This window comes from Natrix helvetica (genome assembly GCF_964273705.1).
Source record: "Natrix helvetica genome assembly, chromosome: 4".
In the NCBI taxonomy this organism is placed as follows: domain Eukaryota; kingdom Metazoa; phylum Chordata; class Lepidosauria; order Squamata; family Natricidae; genus Natrix; species Natrix helvetica.
This window is the reverse complement of record NC_138550.1, coordinates 154503860-154522432: the sequence shown is the minus strand read 5'-3', so window position 1 is coordinate 154522432 and position 18573 is coordinate 154503860. Positions and strand designations below refer to the sequence as shown.

The window sequence follows — 18573 nt, the reverse complement described above, 5'->3', positions numbered from 1 at the left end:
AAATTGGCAGTAATAGAAGCCGGAACCCATCCCTGATTCCTGGCTGTAATAAACATCAAGCAAGAAAGCATACTAGATTACAAGCATCTCACGTCCATTAAGGTCAAACAATTAGTCCAGGGAATGTGACTACAGGGCTGTGGTGGGTTTCAAATTTTTTTAGAACCTCTTCTGTAGGTGTGGCCTGCTTTGTGGGAGTGGCTTGCCAACCATGTGACTGGGAGGGCGTGGACAACTTGTAAAATGTGGTGAAACTCACTTAACATTCTTGCTTAGCTCAGAAACTCTGGCATTTGAAGCACGCAAGTCTTAAAGCTGTCAAGTTACAAGACCCTCGCACCCCTAACCCTTTAGAAAAAAAACCCAGGGGTGTTCAAACTTGACAGCTTTAAGACTTGTGGACTTCAACTCCCAGAATTCCTCCTCTCGCTCTTCATCTTGATGATGTGCGGATGGGCGGGGGGGGAGGGAGCTGGAACCGGTTCTAAACGGCACTGTAGATTTGTGGAACCTCTTCTATAGAAGAGGTTAGAACTGGCAGGAACCCACCTCTGCTACAGGGTAATACATGTAATTCATCTCCAAGAAAGGAGAAACGGCTAAGAAAGAAAAGCTGCACACTTCCCAAGTGACAATATTTTAATGTGTCTCATGTTGTTTGAAGCAAGCACGGTTTCAAAAAAATAATAATCCCACAGGAACTGAACTGGTTTATCTAGAAATCAATATGATAGACAGGATTGGGAAACAAAGCATCTGACCCTTCCGCCCTTCCCCCCCTCAAAAAAGAGAAGATACATGTTACATTAAAGCATCAGACGGCTAATCTGGTGATTTTTTTGAGCGGCTCATTCAACTGAGCTTTCGCCCAAAAGCGTTGCTATTCTGAGGACAGTTCTTGTGACACACGCAGCTAACAATGGACATCACCGGATGTTGGATGGTGTTGCCTTGAGGGCAACGGAATTCCACCGGGATTGTTTTTGTCGTGTGTGGCGTGCAGCACCGTCCATCATTGCAGATGCCACAGTAACGGGGTTTATACATCTGGATGCTGGTGCAGTTCTGGTACTCCAGATGGACAGCAGTGGGAGGCTTTATAATTCGGAGGCATTTTTTCCCCTTCTACGAGAAAGCGCAGGTGGACATTAATTAGGTGGACACTCACATTCAATTTGATGCAACATAGCGGTGATACATTAAGATGGAAGGGGTATCATTTCAATGGCTGGAGGCCCACTTGTAATTCTTTTTGGATTAGAATGGAATCCAGAATGTCTGGGCAAGGATGCAAAACAAGAAATGTGTGCAGAAAAGGTTTATGGAGATTTTTAGTCATCTATGTCATGGTTGTCTCAAAGCTGCTTTTTGAAAAGACAACTGGAGTTTGTTTTTTCCCTTGAGGAGGAAGACGACGTCTCACTTCTCATCCAAGAAGCTTCATCAGTTCTGGCTCGATGGGGGAGTGGAGGGGGAGGGAAGGATTAGTTCTGTGCAGAAACGTGTTGTATGGAAAACTATACCCTTAGGCAAAAGTCTGGCCTAATAAAAATACCTTTCACATAAAGAGGCATTTAAAGGCCAGTCATCTAACAGATGAGCACAATTCAAAGCACACGGATGGGGGTCTCCTCAAGTGGTGACGAAACGTTTGCAACTAAATTGCCAAGCTCGGATCTCAAACCAATAGCCCAAAGTCTGGCAATTTCAGAATTGCATGATTATAGTGAAACTGCAGAAAAAAGTGAGGAATTAATGGAGTTCTAGGCTGCTTAAACAGAGGGATAGAATCAAGGTCACGTGAAGTGTTAGTACCACTTTATAAGGCCTTGGTAAGGCCACACTTGGAATACTGCATTCAGTTCTGGTCACCACGATGTAGAAAAGATATGGAGACTCTAGAAAGAGTGCAGAGAAGAGCAACAAAGATGATTAGGGGACTGGAGACTAAAACATATGAAGAACGGTTGCAAGAACTGGGTATGTCTAGTTCAATGAAAAAAAGGACCAGGGGAGACATGATAGCAGTGTTCCAATATCTCAGGGGTTGCCACAAAGAAGAGAGAGTCAAACTATTCTCCAAGGCACCTGAGGGCAGGACCAGAAGCAATGGGTGGAAACTTAATCAAGGAGAGAAGCAACTTAGAACTAAGGAGAAATTTCCTGACAGAACAGTTAATCAGGGGAACAGCTTGCCTCCAGAAGTTGTTAATGCTCCAACAATGGAAGTTATTAAGAAGATATTGGATAACCATTTTTCTGAAGTGATGTGGGGTTTCCTGCCTGAGCATGGGGTTGGACTAGAAGACCTCTAAGGTCCCTTCCAACTCTGTTCTACTCTACTCTTCTCTATTCTATGACACCTCTTTTCTTATGTACACATTTTGTTTTTGTTTTGTTTTTTGTTTTACAAATGGGTGCCTACAGGCTGTAAATCAACAATTGGCAGGTTAAGATGGACCTTATGTCACATATTTACTTTTGGGGATTTTAATGATATCCCAGGATAACCTTATAGTACACTGGGAAGTCTGACACAGAAAGTTTGACATCTTTGAAATATCATTGGAGGTAGACCCCAATTATTAAACCATAACAGCTGATTATTTGTTAAAGAAATATGGAAAGTTGGGATATAGATGGAATCAATTCTTTAAACTGAGAGTTGAACGATCACCACATTATTGTATGGTAGGCAGGAATACATTTACTGCTACTTCAGATTAATTAATTAATTTAGGATAGAGCTGGAAGGGACCTTCAAGGTCTTCTAGTCCAACCCCCTGCTCAAGCAGGAGATCCTATGCTATTTTAGACAAGTGGCTGTCCAGTCTCTTCTTAAAAAGCCTCCAGTAATGAAGCACCCACAATTTCTGAAGGCAAGCTGTTCCACCGATTAATTGTTCTGTTAGGAAGTTTCTCCTTCATTCCAGGTTGCTTTTCTCTTAATGTCAAGAACTACAAAGGTCTTCCATCTAAGACACTGCCTAGATGGCCTTATTTTGATGGTCATCTAGTAGCACTGCAAGCTACTGTTTGGACTCAGCTGTTACTATGGTACTGATGGTAGCACCTACATAAAGCCATATAGGCTAGCTCCCAAAGACATCTGTCACAAGCATAGATTTTCATCAGTCTATTTTGTACTGGGATCCCCCTAAGGCAGGGGTTGGCAACCTTAAACACTCAAATAGTCACAACGGTCCTAACCAGAACACCCACCCACCCTGGTTCAATTCTGAAGCTGACCGGAAGTCCGGTTCCCCCATCACAGTCTCCTCCTAGCATGATGTCTTTTTTCTTCTACCTGTCCTAACCGAAAACCCTATCAATTGTGGAGCTGACCGGCGACAGGGAGCCGCAGCAGAGGGATGAAAGAGCCACATGTGGCTCCAGAGCTGCAGGTTGCTGACCTCTGCCCTAAGGGAATCTTGCTCAGCTTGTACTTTCTGGTTTTGCTGGGACTACAATTCTCATAACTCCTAGTCAACGTGATCATCAGGAAATCTCAGGAACTGCATCCAACCACATATCAGTTTGCTGATACGTTCACTGCAGCATCAGATTCCACATTGCACTCACAGTATATATGAGTTCTGACCAAAGGAATGTCCACATTGAATCGGTTTTGTGAGTAGAACTATAAAATTAATAAACGGCTTGAGAGATCATAGACCATCTTTTGAGACATTGGCTAGTCTGCAACAGTCCCATTACTCTGGTTGCACCTGTGTTCAATGTGCACCACCAAAAAACTATGTTGTCGCAATGACAACTCCACTTCAGAGTTGTCATTGTGATTCTGCAGATTCTGCAGATAAATGCACCCTAAATGACCTGCTGGATCAGGCTAAGATTCATATCTACTCCACGGGTCTCCAAACTCGACAACTTGTGGACTTCAACTCCCAGAATTGCGCAGCCAGAATTTCTCAGAGTTGAAGTCTACAAATCTTAAAGTTGCCAAGTTTGGAGACCCCTGATCTAGTCCAGCATGGCATTTCCCACAGTGGCTCAATCTAAGACCCCCCCCTATACTGTTGTGGCCCGCCAGCAGCATGTGGAGCTGGCAGCAGATTCGGACAGTGAGGGGGTTGGGGAGGAACATGGGCCAGTCCTGGAGTCTGGGGAAGGCTCTGATGAGGGCTCTGTGCCGGAGGCAGAGAGGGGGCCAGGGCCGTCTGACAGTTATCAGCTGCCTTCAGAGTCAGACATCAGTGGGGCAGACGAACAGCTGGAGCCTGTTCCCAGTGTGTGCATGCACAGAGTTGCCAGACGAAGAGAACAGCTAAATAACAGGGATCGACTTGGAAGTAAGGCCAGAGGTGGACGATGAACGGCCTCTCCCACATGAAATAAAAGAAGAGCGAAAGGGAAGCGAAGTTTGCAGGAGACAATTAGTTCGCTTATTTGGTTCGTGACTCTCTGAGACTCCTTACCAAGTTTTGCAGATATCGGCTTGGCAGCTCTCCAAGCCAGAGAAGGTCTGTGACCGTAAATCCTCCCTTGGAAGACTTTGCTGAATGAGCAGAATTCACAGTAAATTAATAAAAGGGTTTTTTGTCGGGACAAGGAATTTGCTTCATGCTCTTGGGAAGCCTCGGTCAGAACAGCTACTCACAAACAGGTTGGTAGAAATAACTGAAATAAGGAACTTAATAACCATCTCAACCTTTACAATACAATAATACAATACAATACAATAGTAGAGATGGAAGGGACCTTGGAGGTCTTCTAGTCCAACCCCCTGCCTAGGCAGGAAACCTTATACCGTTTCAGACAGATGGCTATCCAACATCTTCTTAAAGACTTCCAGTGTTGGGGCATTCACAACTTCTGGAGGCAAGCTGTTCCACTGATTAATTGTTCTAACTGTCAGGAAGTTTCTCCTTAGTTCTAAGTTGCTTCTCTCCTTGATTAGTTTCCACCCATTGCTTCTTGTTCTGTCCTCAGGTGCCTTGGAGAATAGTTTGACTCCCTCTTCTTTGTGGCAACCCCCGAGATATTGGAACACTGCTATCATGTCTCCCCTAGTCCTTCTTTCTCTTAAGCTAAACATACTCAGTTCCTGCAACTGTTCTTCATATGTTTTAGCCTCCAGTCCCCTAATCCTCTTTGTTGCTCTTCTCTTCACTCTTTCTAGAGTCTCCACATCTTTTTTTACATCGTGGCGACCAGAACTGAATGCAGTATTCCAAGTGTGGCCTTACCAAGGCATTATAAAGTGGCATTAACACTTCACGTGATCTTGATTCTATCCCTCTATTTATGCAGCCTAGAACTGTGTTGGCTTTTTTGGCAGCTGCTGCACACTGCTGGCTCATATTTAAATGGTTGTCCACTAGGACTCCAAGATCCCTTTCACAGTTACTACTACTGAGCAAGGTATCATCTATACTGTACCTGTGCATTCCGTTTTTGTTACCTAAATGTAGAACCTTACTCTTTTCACCATTGAATTTCATTTTATTAGATAGTGCCCAATGTTCAAGTTTGTCAAGATCCTTACCTCCAAGCCAAAGTTCAATATGCTCTTCTCTCCAAAATTAATCACTTGAACATACTGTAAGCCATACCTTATCAGGTGGTGGACTCCTTTCACAGGGGCGCACTTCACATAGCCTCATCTCTTTCACCATCTCACACGTTGGGTTCTTGTTGGTGACTCTGGTAGAGGCTCCCATGCCACAGCTGGTGGAACATGCACTCCACTGCGTTGTCTGCTCAATGCAGTTAGAACTGGAGTCAGAACCTTCAGCCCCCAAGGTAGCTTCCTTTCTGAATCCTGAAGGCAGAATTGCAACAATGAACTGCTCAGTTGCCCACAGGTTCTCACACAGTCAAAGATTAAGATATTAACTCCAAACTGGAAAGGATATAGTTGGCTATCAGTGCATGGCTTAATCGTGTCCGGTGGGCTACAAACCACTTTATCACCCTGTAACCCCTTTGATTAAGGTGGAGTTGGAGCTGTAAATGGAGCTGAGCATTTACAGGCCGGATGCCCTTACTGACACCTATGGGGAGTTCACAGCAGATATTTTCTCTTTGCACCCTAACAGAGAAACATGTGTCGCTGCCTAGTATTGACTTCTCAACCGTGCAAGTGGAGGCTACTAAAGATGATAACTTCTGCAAAAAACTCCAAACAAATTCAACCACAAGGGCCATACCAAGAAACATATTATACAGGTCCTGCTGCACATCGATTGCATTATAGTTTCGATCTATTTCTGTGTCTAATTTAAGTTGTTGTTATTTGTAAAGTTCTAGGATATCTGACATGCCATCTTCTTCCAACATGGCCCAGCCCTTAACGACTACATACAGGTGCTCCTTGACGTATGACAACAGTTGGGAATAGAACTTCCACCACTAAGCAATGTGGTCATTAAGTGCTCACTGCTGTGACACTTTTGCCATAGTTGTTAAGCAAATCGCGCAGCTGTTAAGCAAAGCTAGCTTCCCACACTGATTTTGTCAGAAGCTCCCATGGAAATGTGCAAATGGCGCTCATGTGGCTGCAGGATGCATGCAGCAACTGTTATGACTACATGCCAGTTGCCAGTGCCCAAATTTGAGTGCATGGATGCAGCAACGATTGCAATTGTGAAGACCTGTTGGAAGTCACTTTTTCAGTGCTATCATAACTTCAAACAGTCGCTAAACAAATGGTCATAAGTGGAGGACTGCCTTATAATTCACCATCAAAAGACATTAGGTGGATGAAGATGATAAAATAAGAATTTACCACAGAGGAAAAAAATGTACTAGGGAAATAGAAACATTACACTTAATTTCCAGCTGTTATGTTATTCCTCTTCTGAATGTTCATTGATGTAAGTAAGGGTTGACAACTAATTTCTCTTTCTCAAGGTATTTATTGTCTTCCTTTTTTGTACGCTACATTGATTTAACATTTGCTTAGTTTGCTGCCTTGGGTTCCTCTTGATCAAGAGGAAGTCTATAAATATTTCCATTTGAGTAAATTGTAATTTAAAAAAAATGATTTTCAAGAAACGATGCATTTTGTAATATAGCAAGGATAACCTTGTCTGTGAGGTCCCAAATCTATACTCAAGATGGATTTGTAGTCAATCTAATATAGACACTGAGGTTTGAAGGGCTGCATTTCTCTCTGGGCTAAACTTAATTTTATAGAAAGATAGTTCTTGACTTATGACCACAAGGAAGCCCAAAAGTTTTGTTGCTGCTTTTGTTGCTAGGAAAATTTTGCCTCATTTTATGACATTTTTTGACACAGTTGTTAAGTGAATCATTGCAATTGTTAAGTCAGTAACATGGTTGTTAAGTGAGTCTGGCTTCTCCATTGACATGACCCCGGGACACAGCAACTGTCACAACTATGAGTCAATTGCTAAGCGTCTGAATCTTGACCGTATGATCATGTGGATGCTGCAACAGTCGTAAGTGTGAAAGACGGTCATAAGTAACTTTCTTCAGTGCTGTTCACTAAATGGGCTGTTGTAAGTAAGTCGAGGACTACCTGTATAACTACAAATTTTCACAGCAATTTCTAATTAATACCAGCAATTAAAGGGAAAAAAATCAAAAATAATAAAAGCACACATGAAAACATCACGTAAAATATATACAGGACAAAATCAGCAGTAATCTAACAAAATAAAAGCAGCAATTTAAATTCGTAGCAAAATTGTTATTCAGTGTTTGAGGAGAATAAAACAACTTCGTCTTAAGGAAAGCCTTATGTGGCAGAATGCAACAGCTAGACTGTTTCTGGTCTCTGTTTTTTTTAGCTAGGAAAATAAATATTTTTAGATTTTAGGGCTATGACTGGACCGCCAAAAATTTGAGCACTGTTCTCAGAGTCCCTTCAAAATCAACCACTGAAGTGCAATTTTTCATGACACAGAAAGATAAAATTTTGGGGAGCAACCATACTGAACGTAACTTTAAAATAATTCTCAATTATATTTCAATCCAATGATTGACACATACCCCATACCCCCAATTGTTCAACTGTGGCCCAGGGCTTGTCCCTCCAGGATCCATAGATTCACTATGTTGGTTTACAAGTTTCTCCACACAACTTTAAAGAATTAAAAGCTTCAAGGCACCAGTTTTCATGTTCCATAAATGTCTTCTGTTCGTTCAATGCAGTTGTCAAAAGATATCCAGGATCCTTAAGATCAGCCTTTCTCAGTGGGGGGTCTCTGGAATTCTAAGCTTCTACAAGAGGTTGTGAGAGAGAACTTCTACAATCATAATCCGTGAGAGATTATGATTTGGGGGGAAAAACTGTGCAAACTTTGCATGCCAAAATGGTGGGAATTTTTATGCATGATGACACAGTTGCCAGCCTGCTGTTTTGCTGTTGCTGTAAACATTGTCAAACATGGATTGTGCAGGCTTCAAGAAAATCATTTGGTGGAGCTTGTATGCAATTGCTCCCCCCCAAAAAATTTTTTTATGCACGGGTTCATTGGTGGTCACAGTAATTGAAAATACCACACAGGATATTCACGGTATAAAATTAGTGAAATCTCCCTCCCTATGAACTGCATACATAAGGAGAGGACATAATATCTCCCTTCCTTGAGAGCTTAATGGAAGATGGACAGTATGTATGTATGTATGTATGTATGTATGTATGTATGTATGTATGTGTATGTATATATATATATATATTTGTTTTTTTTCCCGTGTAAGGTTGAGATTGTCTTTGCAACGTTTCGGCAGGATCTCACCTGCCATCTTCAAGCTGTGGGCTTAAAATGTGATCGGAGCTGCCGTCTTTCTGTAAGTCTTGGTGGGAGGGGATGGGCTGCTGGCTTTGTTTCAGTAAGTGGAATGATTGGTTGTGTGGTTGTATCATGATTGGTAGATTGGTGCTGATTGGTGCAGGCTGCGTGTGCATTGTTGTTTTGTATTGTAACGGCTTGGGTGGTGGGTGGTGTTTGTTTGTTGGCTAGGGCTGGTTTCCAGATGTTTGGTAGGCGGGAGGTATCATCACGTTTGTTCATGCTGTTGGGGGTGTTTCTCTATTTCGATGGCTTCCATGATTATTCTCTTGTGGAGGTGTTCTGTTTTGGAGATTAACCTGGCTCCTTCAAAGTTGATTTCATGTCCTGTAGCTTTAAGGTGCTGGAAAAGGGAGGAAGTTTTTTCTTTTTTTCTTACTGCGTTCTTGTGTTCTGTGATGCGTGCATTTATCCTTCTGTTTGTTTGTCCTATGTATATTGCTGGGCAGATTTTGCATGGTATTTTGTAGACTCCTTGGTTTTCAAAATCCAGCTAGAAACAACAATGCACACGCAGCCTGCACCAATCAGCACCAATCTACCAATCATGATACAACCACACAACCAATCATTCCACTTACTGAAACAAAGCCAGCAGCCCATCCCCTCCCACCAAGACTTACAGAAAGACGGCAGCTCCGATCACATTTTAAGCCCACACCTTGAAGATGGCAGGTGAGATCCTGCCGAAACGTTGCAAATACAATCTCAACCTTACACGGGAAAAGACCCGAATACAACAAAACCAGCATATATATATATATATATATATTGTATATGTTGTATTTGTGCTGATAAATAAATAAAGGGAGACTAGTATAGATCCATTTCAAGCTATTTAGCTCTCATCAACTAGCCATACCCTTACTGGGATTCGAACCAGGGCTGTATTACATATTAGGCAGTTATATTAGCCACTAAGCCACAGGCTCTCTCCTTATCAGCTGAGCTGGTTGTAACACAAATACATATATATATATGTTATCGGGCTTGATAAATCGACACTTACAGCTTGAAAATTAATGAGTAGTTACATCGGCCTCTCCTCTCCCCTTCTCTCCCTCAGGCTGGCCCCATTGATCCTCTCCTATCCTCTTCTCTCCCTCAGGCTTGCCCCACAGAGGCCTCTCCTATCTTATCTCCTTCTGTCCCTCAGTCTAACTCCTTAGCATCAGAGCATTTTTCAGGTGGGGAGACGGAGTAGAATGTCTAATCTGCCAGCCTGCAGGCCGGATGAGTCACGTGCTGGCCACGCCCACATGGCAGTTGGAACAGAGTTCTTTTCAGGTGGGGAGGGGGAGTAGAATGTCTAACTCCTTAGCATCAGAGTGTGTTAATAATAATATAAGAAATACTAATGATCTGATGGTCGTTTTTTAAAAAAACTTTCTTAATGAGCACCTAGAAGTCCTGCATGTTATATGAAGGTAATTATTAGCCATGAACTGTCTTGTGTTAAATATGGGTAGTCCTTGACTTACAACAATTCATTTAGTGACCATTCGACAGTGTCGACAACACTGAAAAGTGACTCACAATCATTTTTCGCACTTACGACCTTTGCAGCATGGTCACATGATATACATTCGGATGCTTGACAACTTGACTCACATTTATGACGGTAGCAGTGCGACCTTCTGACAAGCAAAATCAACAAGAAACCAGATTCATTTAACAACCGTGTTACTAATTCAACAAGCGCAGTGCTTCATTTAACAAACGGGATGAGCAAAGTCATAAAGTGGGGACAAAACTCAACACTTTTTTGCACACAGCAACACATAAGTTGAGGACCACTTGTATTTGTCGCTCAGCGTGGAAATGAGGAGTCTTTGGTGCTCTCTGAGCCAAGTTCAGAGAACACCAAGGAACTTTCATTTATTTTCTGTTTCTGGCCTTTGGCTGTTATAAAGTTGGAATGTATATCCATGTGTGCCATACCTGGCTGTTTTATATCGATAGCCATAAGCAATTTCATTAAATGCCTTTTTTTAGGTGTCTTTAGGTGTCGCAGTGGCTCATTGGCTAAGATGCTGAGCTTGTTGATCAGAAAGGTCGGCAGTTCGAATCCTTAGGGCCTCATAACGGAGTGAGCTCCCGTTACTTGCCCCAGCTCCTGCCAACCTAGCAGTTCAAAAGCATGTAAAAATGCAAGTAGAAAAATAGGGACCACCTTTGATGGGAAGGTAACAGCATTCCGTGCGCCTTTGGCATTTAGTCATGCCAGCCACATGACCACAGAGACCTCTTCAGACAGTGCTGGCTCTTTAGCTTTGACACGGAGATGAGCACCACCTCCTAGAGTCGGGAACGACTAGCACATATGTGCGAGGGAAATGTTTACCTTTACCCTTGTAGTTTCCTTAGAGAGATTTCAGAAGTAGTTTGCCATTCCCTTTTTTCTAGGGCTGAGAGGGAGGGACTGGCCCAAAATCATCCAGATGATTTCAGCCTTAAGGGGACATAGTCTCCCATTTTTGAGCCTAGTGTCCTAACCACTACCCCAAACTGGCTCTAATGCCAGTTGCTTATTATAGGACATTGGGTGGAGAAGAAGGCTTTTAACTTAAGGCTTTCCCACAATTTGTTGTTAGTTGCGAAGTCGTGTCCGACTCATTGTGACCCCATGGACAATGTTCCTCCAGGCCTTCCTGTCCTCTACATACCATCCTCTGGAGTCCATTTAAGCTCACGCTGGCTGCTTCGGTGACTCCATCCAGCCACCTCCTTCTCTGTCATCCTTGTTCTTCTTTTGCCTTCAATCTTTCCCAGCGTTAGGAACTTCTCCAGTGAGTCCTTCCTTCCCATAACACTAGAGGTTTTTTAACAGTATCACACTGATTTCACACAAACCTTATGCTATAAGATTTAAACTGGAAATTTTATGAGTGGCAGAATCTGGTGGCATGGAACCAAAAATGAATCTTTGGATGAAGCCTTGGATGACTAATTCTGCATGGCTCTTAAGCATTATATTTAACCTCAGGGCCATCTTAAGAACTGAACATTTGATTTAAGGTTGTTTTGCCATGCTGAGAAGGAAGCCAACACAAACAAGATTTCTCCTGTCTCCCATACCATGGATAGTGCCTTTTCCAATACAGTCCAGAGAGACACAACCATTTTAAAGCTGAAGACCTTACTTGGTCCTTGAATAATGTGCCAAGAAGTCTACTCTAAAAAAGAATTTAAGACCAGGACAAAGAAATGTGAATCACCAGAAGCAGAAAAAAACCCACACTTAACGTAATTGAGTATTAAACACAAGTAACAGGGAACAATCAATTAACTTAAATACAGATAGTCCTTGACTTATGACCACAACTGAACCCAAAATTCCTATTGTTGAGAAACGGTTAAGTGAGCTTTGCCTTATTTTATGACCTTTCTTGCCACTTTTTTAAAGTGAATCAGTGCAGATGTTAAATTAGCACAGGTAGTCCTTGACCTACAACCAGAATTGAGCCCAAAATTTCTGTTGCTAAGTATGGCCTTCCCAAGGCATTATAAAGTGATGTTAAACACTTCACATGGTCTTGATTATATCCCTCTCTTTATGCAGCCTAGAACTGTGTTGGCTTCTTTGGCAGCTGCTGCACACTGCTGGCTCCTATTTAAGTGGTTGTCCACTAGGACTCCAAGATCCCTCTCACAGTTACTACTTTTGAGCAAGGTACTACACATACTGTACCTGCACATTTTGTTTCTCTTAGAAACTTATGTTCGTATCTGCCATAAATTCCCTCTCCATGACTGGCATTGATAACTGGTCTTGAAGAGCACAGTAGATACTTCCAGAGAAGCAAAGACACAACTATAAAGCCTTTACACACCTTCCATTGCAAAACCTGCGGTGTCCTCTGTGTTAGGATCACATGACCACTGTTCACAGCATTCCTGGGGAACTTCAACTTTCCTTGGGAAGGGGCATTCGGGACCAGGAAGCAACAAATCAACATTGCAGAGGGGCACACAGCTGATCTGTCCATCCCTGCAGGTACAGTGGTATTTACAGTTGGGCTGGAAGGTCTCTCCACTTCGATAAATAATCCCATCAAAAACACAGTTGTCTCCTTCAAGGTCTGAAGCAGAAGAAAAGTAAATCAATCAAGCTATGTGTGAATCTAGCTTGTTGGAATCCTCAGGTAATATCCATACCAAGAGAAGGGAAGAAAACCAGTATGAAAAAGATCTTAAATCTAGCAAAAAGATCAAGCCACCTTCAGCTGAACTCCTGGTGATTTCATGCACATCCATACAGCATTCTTGGTACCACTGTGGCCATTGCCTTCTTGATTTATGGAGATTCTTAGTCATCCAGGTCAAGGTTGTCCCAAAGGTGCTTTTTCAAGAGACAACTGAACTTTCTTGGAGGGGGTGGGGGGGTTGAAGACTTTTCGCTTCTCATCTGAGAAGCTTCTTCAGCTCTGACTGAAGAATTTCCCCACCATCCAGTTAGAGCTGAAGAAGCTTCTTGGATGAGAAGAGAAACATTTTCAAAGAAAAACCAGAAAGTCCAGTTGCCTCTTGAAAAAGCACCTTTGGGATGGCTCCTTGATTGTTATTTGGATTTCTCAATCTTCCCCAGAATTCACTGACATCCAAAGAGTAACCAGACCTTACCCTACATAGCTACTCTGCCCAGGCAAGCTTTTTTAAGTGGTTTGTTTTAAAAATTAAAGATAGATCAGGAGCCTCCAGCCTTTATTAGGCAAAAGACTGCACAAACAACCATCCACCAAACATAGAACTACCCAAGATAAAATAATGGCTAAATTTAAGTACTGAATTAACAGATTTATAGCCAAACAAAATGTGATTTAATTTAAATTCAAATATAGTTCCCCCCCCTTCTGTTACAATAAAAATTACAATGGGTAGGGGTCACACAACTGAGAATTTCAGTTCAGGCCAGAAGTTGCAAACAGTCTATCCTTCTTACAAGTTTTTCAAGCAGCAGTAGCTGCTGTGGCAGCATTTCTCACTTTGGCAACTCTCAGGTGCCTGAACTTCAATTCCCAGAGTTCTTAATGCTGACTGGGGAATCCTGGGAGTTGGAGTCCAAACCTCTTAAAGCTGCCAAGATTGAGAAACACTGAGGAAGAACAGGGCCCATTTTGTCTTTTAAGGAATGGGGATCAGCGGTAACATAACCATAAGGAATGGGAAACTCCAGAGTGTTTCCTTGGGAAATCTTGTGGATCTCAGTCAGACTCCTCTTCTCCCAAACTGGGCCCTTTCCTTCTATTTCCATTCCATTCCATTCCTCTCTCTATTTCCATTTCCATTTCTAATTTCCATTTCTTCCTTCTTATTTCTATTTCCCAAGTCATTTGGAGATGACTTGATTGCAGAAAATATGACTTCAGCAACAGAGTGGTGAATGCCTGGAATGCACTACCTGACGCTATGGTTTCTTCCCCAAACCAACAAAACTTCAACCTTAGACTGTCTACTGTCGACCTCACCCCATTCCTAAGAGGTCTTTAACGGGCGTGCATAAGCGCACCAGCGTGCCTACCATCCCTGTCCCAATGTTCCCTTGCATTCGTATCCATTTCATGTATTCACAATCATGTTTATACTTATATGTTATCGAATTCATGCTTGATGAAATAAATTAATAAATAATAAAAAAATAAAGCCCATCTATGAAGGTGAGCCACCCATAGATAGGGGTGTGCACATGTGCACAGCTTGCCTAATCTCCCTGTCCCTTGTATTCGTATCCATTTCATGTATTCATAATCATGTCTATACTTATATCTGTTATCTAATCCATGCTTGACCAGATAGATAGATATAGATATAGATGGAGATAGATAGATAGATAGATAGATAGATAGATAGATAGATATAGATGGAGATAGATAGATAGATGATAGATAGATAGATAGATAGATATAGATATAGATGGAGATAGATAGATAGATAGAGATAGATAGAGATAGATAGAGATAGATGGAGATAGATGGAGATAGATAGATAGATAGATAGATAGATAGATAGATAGATAGATATAGATGGAGATAGAGAGATAGATAGAGATATAGATGGAGATATAGATAGATAGATAGATAGATAGAGAGATAGATAGATATAGAGATGGAGATAGATAGATAGATAGATAGATAGATAGATAGATAGATAGATAGATATAGAGATGGAGATAGATAGATAGAGATAGAGATAGATAGATAGATAGATAGATAGATAGATAGATAGATATAGATGGAGATAGATAGATGGAGATAGAGAGATGGAGAGATAGATAGAGATAGAGATATAGAGATATAGATAGATAGATAGATAGATAGATAGATAGATAGATAGATAGATAGAGATAGATAGATAGATAGATATAGATGGAGAGAGATAGATGGAGATAGATAGATAGAGAGATAGAAGAGATATAGAGATATAGAGATATAGATAGAGATAGATAGATAGATAGATATAGATGGAGATAGAGAGATGGAGATAGAGAGATAGAGAGATAGAGATATAGAGATGTAGAGATGTAGAGATTAGATAGATGATAGATAGATAGATAGATAGATAGATAGATAGATAGATAGATAGATAGATAGATAGATAGATGATAGATGGAGATAGATAGATTAAAGCCCATCTATGAAGGTGAGCCACCCATAGTGCCTAACGTCCCTGTCCTACTGTCCCTATTTATTTGTACCCATTTCCTGTGTTCTTCTTCATGTTTATTCTTATTCTTGTTATCTTGTACCTGAGTGACAAACTAAATAAAATAAAATAAAATAAAATCAGGAAGATCCCTCAGAAGCTTCCCCTCCCTCCCAGAGAGAGACAGCGCCTCTCGGGCCGGGAGGGACAAGAAAGCCCCGTCCAAGAAGAAGAAGGAGAAGAGGCCGTAAGTGCCTGCGGGAGGGAGTCAAGAGAGCCATTTACCCATACAGACGCCCAGGCCGGCTTCCCTTCCCGCCCCGCGGTCGCAGTACAAGCCGGCGCTCTCATCGCAGGGCGTCGCTTCGGAGCAGTTCTCCCCGCGCTGCCGGGCGCAGGTCAGGCAGCAGGAGCAGCCGTCCAAGACCGGCGGCACGCCCGGCGCGCAGGCGGGCAGCTCGGCGGGACACTCGCACGGCAGGCGGCACCGGCGCTCCGGGCTGCGATCCTGCAAAGAGCGAAGAGCGAGAGGCGGCGTCAGCGGAGGCCCCCCACTTTCCCCAGCCGCTTCAGCCGCTCCGACGCGCAAAGGCAAACCTCGGCCAGGGTCCACGGGGAGAGGAAGAGGAGGAGGAGGAAGAAGAGGAAGATGCTCGGCGCCTGGGACCCGGAGAGGCAGCCCAGCCGCATTTTAGGCAGCCGCTTCCGCCCCGCGTCTCCCTGCGCCTTCCCCATCGCGGTGGATGCGGCTCGCCAAGCGCGCAAGCCTCTCCGGGAGCCCGTTTATACCCGGCGCCTCCGCGATCCGCCCTCGTCGGTTGGATGCGCGGCGGGAGCAGCGGAGCCAATGGCGGCCCGCGGTGTCGTGTTCGGCGCCGGGATTAACAGGAGGAAGTTGTTTCGAGGATCTCTTACTTCTAACAAGAACAGAAGCCAAGTAGTCCTCGACTTGCAACGGTTCGTTTTAGTGACCGTCCGAAGTGACCAAGGGCAGTGAAAAAAGAAGGGACTTGGGACCATGAAATACCTTTGAATATTAGGAGCTCGGGTTGGGATGCGGTGGCTCAGTGGTTAAGACGCTGAGCAGTTCAGCGGTTCGAATCCCTAGTGCTGCGTAATGGAGTGAGCTCCCATTACTTGTCCCAGCTTCTGCCAACCTAGCAGTTCAAAAGCATGTAGAAAAATAGGAATCATCTTTGGTTGGAAGGTAACAGCATTCTATGCGCCTTCTGTGTTTAGTCATGCCGGCCACATGACCACGGAGACGTCTTTGAACAGCGCTGGCTCTTTGGCTTTGAAACGGAGATGACCACCATCCCCCCCCCCCCTAGAGTCAGGAACGACTAGCATATATATGCGAGGGGAATCTTAACCTTCAGCTCTGGTTGGGAATTGGGCTGTTGGTTTGAGCTCAAATGACAGAGCTTGGAGTTCAAACTGACAGCCCAACATATGACCATTTTTCACATTTATGACCCTTGCAAGCGTCCCCTTGTTCACATGATGATCATTCAAATGCCTGACAACTGACTCGTATTTGTGACGGTTGCAGGGTCCCCGGGTTTCATGTAATCCCCTTATGCGACTTTCTGATAAGCAAAGTCAATGCGGAAAGTCAATTTGCTTAACAATCTGGTGACTTACTTAACAACTGTGATGATTAATTTAACAAACGTGGCAAGAAAAGTCATAAAACAGGGCAAAACTCACTTAACAAATGTTAGCAACAGAATTTAGCAACAGAAATGTTGGGCTCAATTTTGGTCATAAGTTGACAACTACTTGTAACAGAGTTGGAAGGGACCTTGGAGGTATTCTAGTCCAATCCCCTGCTCAAGCAGGAAACCCTATATCATTTCAGTTAAATGGTTGTCTTCTTAAAAACTTCCAGTTTTGGAGCATTCATAACTTCTGGAGGCAAGTTGTTCCACTGATTAATTGTTTTAACTGTCAGGAAATTTCTCCTTAGTTCTAAGTTGCTTCTCTCCTTGATTAAGTTTCCACCCATTGCTTCTTGTCTTGCCCTCAGATGCTTTGGAGAATAGTTTGACTCCCTCTTCTTTGTGGCAACCCCTGTGATACTGGAACACTGCTGTCATGTCTCCCCTAGTCCTTCTTTTCATTAAACTAGACATATCCAATTCCTGCAATTCCAATTTTGGTCTCTAGTCCCCTAATCATTTCTCCTTAGTTCTAAATTGCTTCTCTCCTGGATTAGTTTCCATCCTTTACTTCTTATCCTTCTGTGTTTGCTGTTGTTTATATACTTATTTTCCTTTCTCTTCAGTGATTGTTCATTTTTATTCTATGTATGTGTGTTTAATAGTAGTGAATCCTTACAGTTTGGTTTTTTCTCATGGAAACCTTCAAAGTCATATTCAAAGATTGGTCGGCTAATCACATTGATTCCATTCCGTTCTATGGCCGATCTCTTCACCAAAACCTGCTGGAAATAATTCCAGACCTTTGTAGATGTACAAAAAAACTTTATGGGAAGTTGTGTAATGCTTGGGAGAGGATGGAGTTAGATGGAGTTCATCTTTTTGTGGCTCCTAAAAGGGGTAATTGGTAGATCTGGTGATCCTGAAGGGCAACCTGGCAGATGTGTGACTTTGCTAATCTGGTAACCAGCTAATCTCTGGTTAACTAATTGGTGGCTGGAGCATTGTGGGAACACAGTGCCAATGGTTATATGTAGTCCTTGACTTATGACCACAATTGAACTCAAAATTTCTGTTGCTAAATGAGTTTGTTAAGTGAGTTTTGTCCCATTTTACGACCTTGCTTGATGCAGTTGTTAAGGGAATCACTGCAGTTGTTAAGTTAGTCGCATGGTTGTTAAGTGAATTTGGCTTCCCCACTGACTTTGCTTTCAAAAATGTGATGACATGACTTCAGAACACTGCAACCGTCATAAATAGGAGTCAGTTGCCAAAGAGCTGAATTTTGATCACGTGACTGTGGGGACACCACAATGCTTGTAAGTGTGAAAAACAGTGATAAGTCTCCTTTTCAGTGCCGCTGTAATTTTGAACGGTCACTAAATGAACTGTTGTAAGTTTGAGAATGCTTGTGCTAAGCTTCAGTCAGATGCAACATATTATAAGTTGGGTTGACATAGAACTCCAAGTTCAAACCCAAGAAATGT

General features: G+C 42.7%; 1 protein-coding gene across 1 annotated transcript; it reads right to left on the bottom strand.

Moving 5' to 3' along the window:
* Nucleotides 1-621: 621 nt before the first annotated feature.
* Nucleotides 622-16189, bottom strand: CCN3 (cellular communication network factor 3). Its single transcript, XM_081950860.1, has 5 exons — nt 16023-16189; nt 15711-15933; nt 12617-12865; nt 5577-5785; nt 622-1125 (listed from the first exon to the last, which is right to left on the bottom strand). Exons 1-5 carry the CDS (start codon nt 16158-16160, stop codon nt 853-855), a joined length of 1092 nt encoding a protein of 363 aa, XP_081806986.1. The 5' UTR covers nt 16161-16189; the 3' UTR covers nt 622-852.
* Nucleotides 16190-18573: the final 2384 nt, after the last annotated feature.

Excerpts from the sequence above, each read along its gene's own strand:
- CCN3 (XM_081950860.1), bottom strand. The coding sequence starts at position 16,160 with ATGGGGAAGGCGCAGGGAGACGCGGGGCGGAAGCGGCTGCCTAAAATG. Across the intron at positions 12,866-15,710 it reads CGGCCTGGGCGTCTGTATGG|ACCTTGAAGGAGACAACTGT; the intron begins GTAAATGGCTCT and ends CTTCTGCTTCAG. Across the intron at positions 1,126-5,576 it reads GGAGTCCACCACCTGATAAG|AAGGGGAAAAAATGCCTCCG; the intron begins GTATGGCTTACA and ends GCTTTCTCGTAG.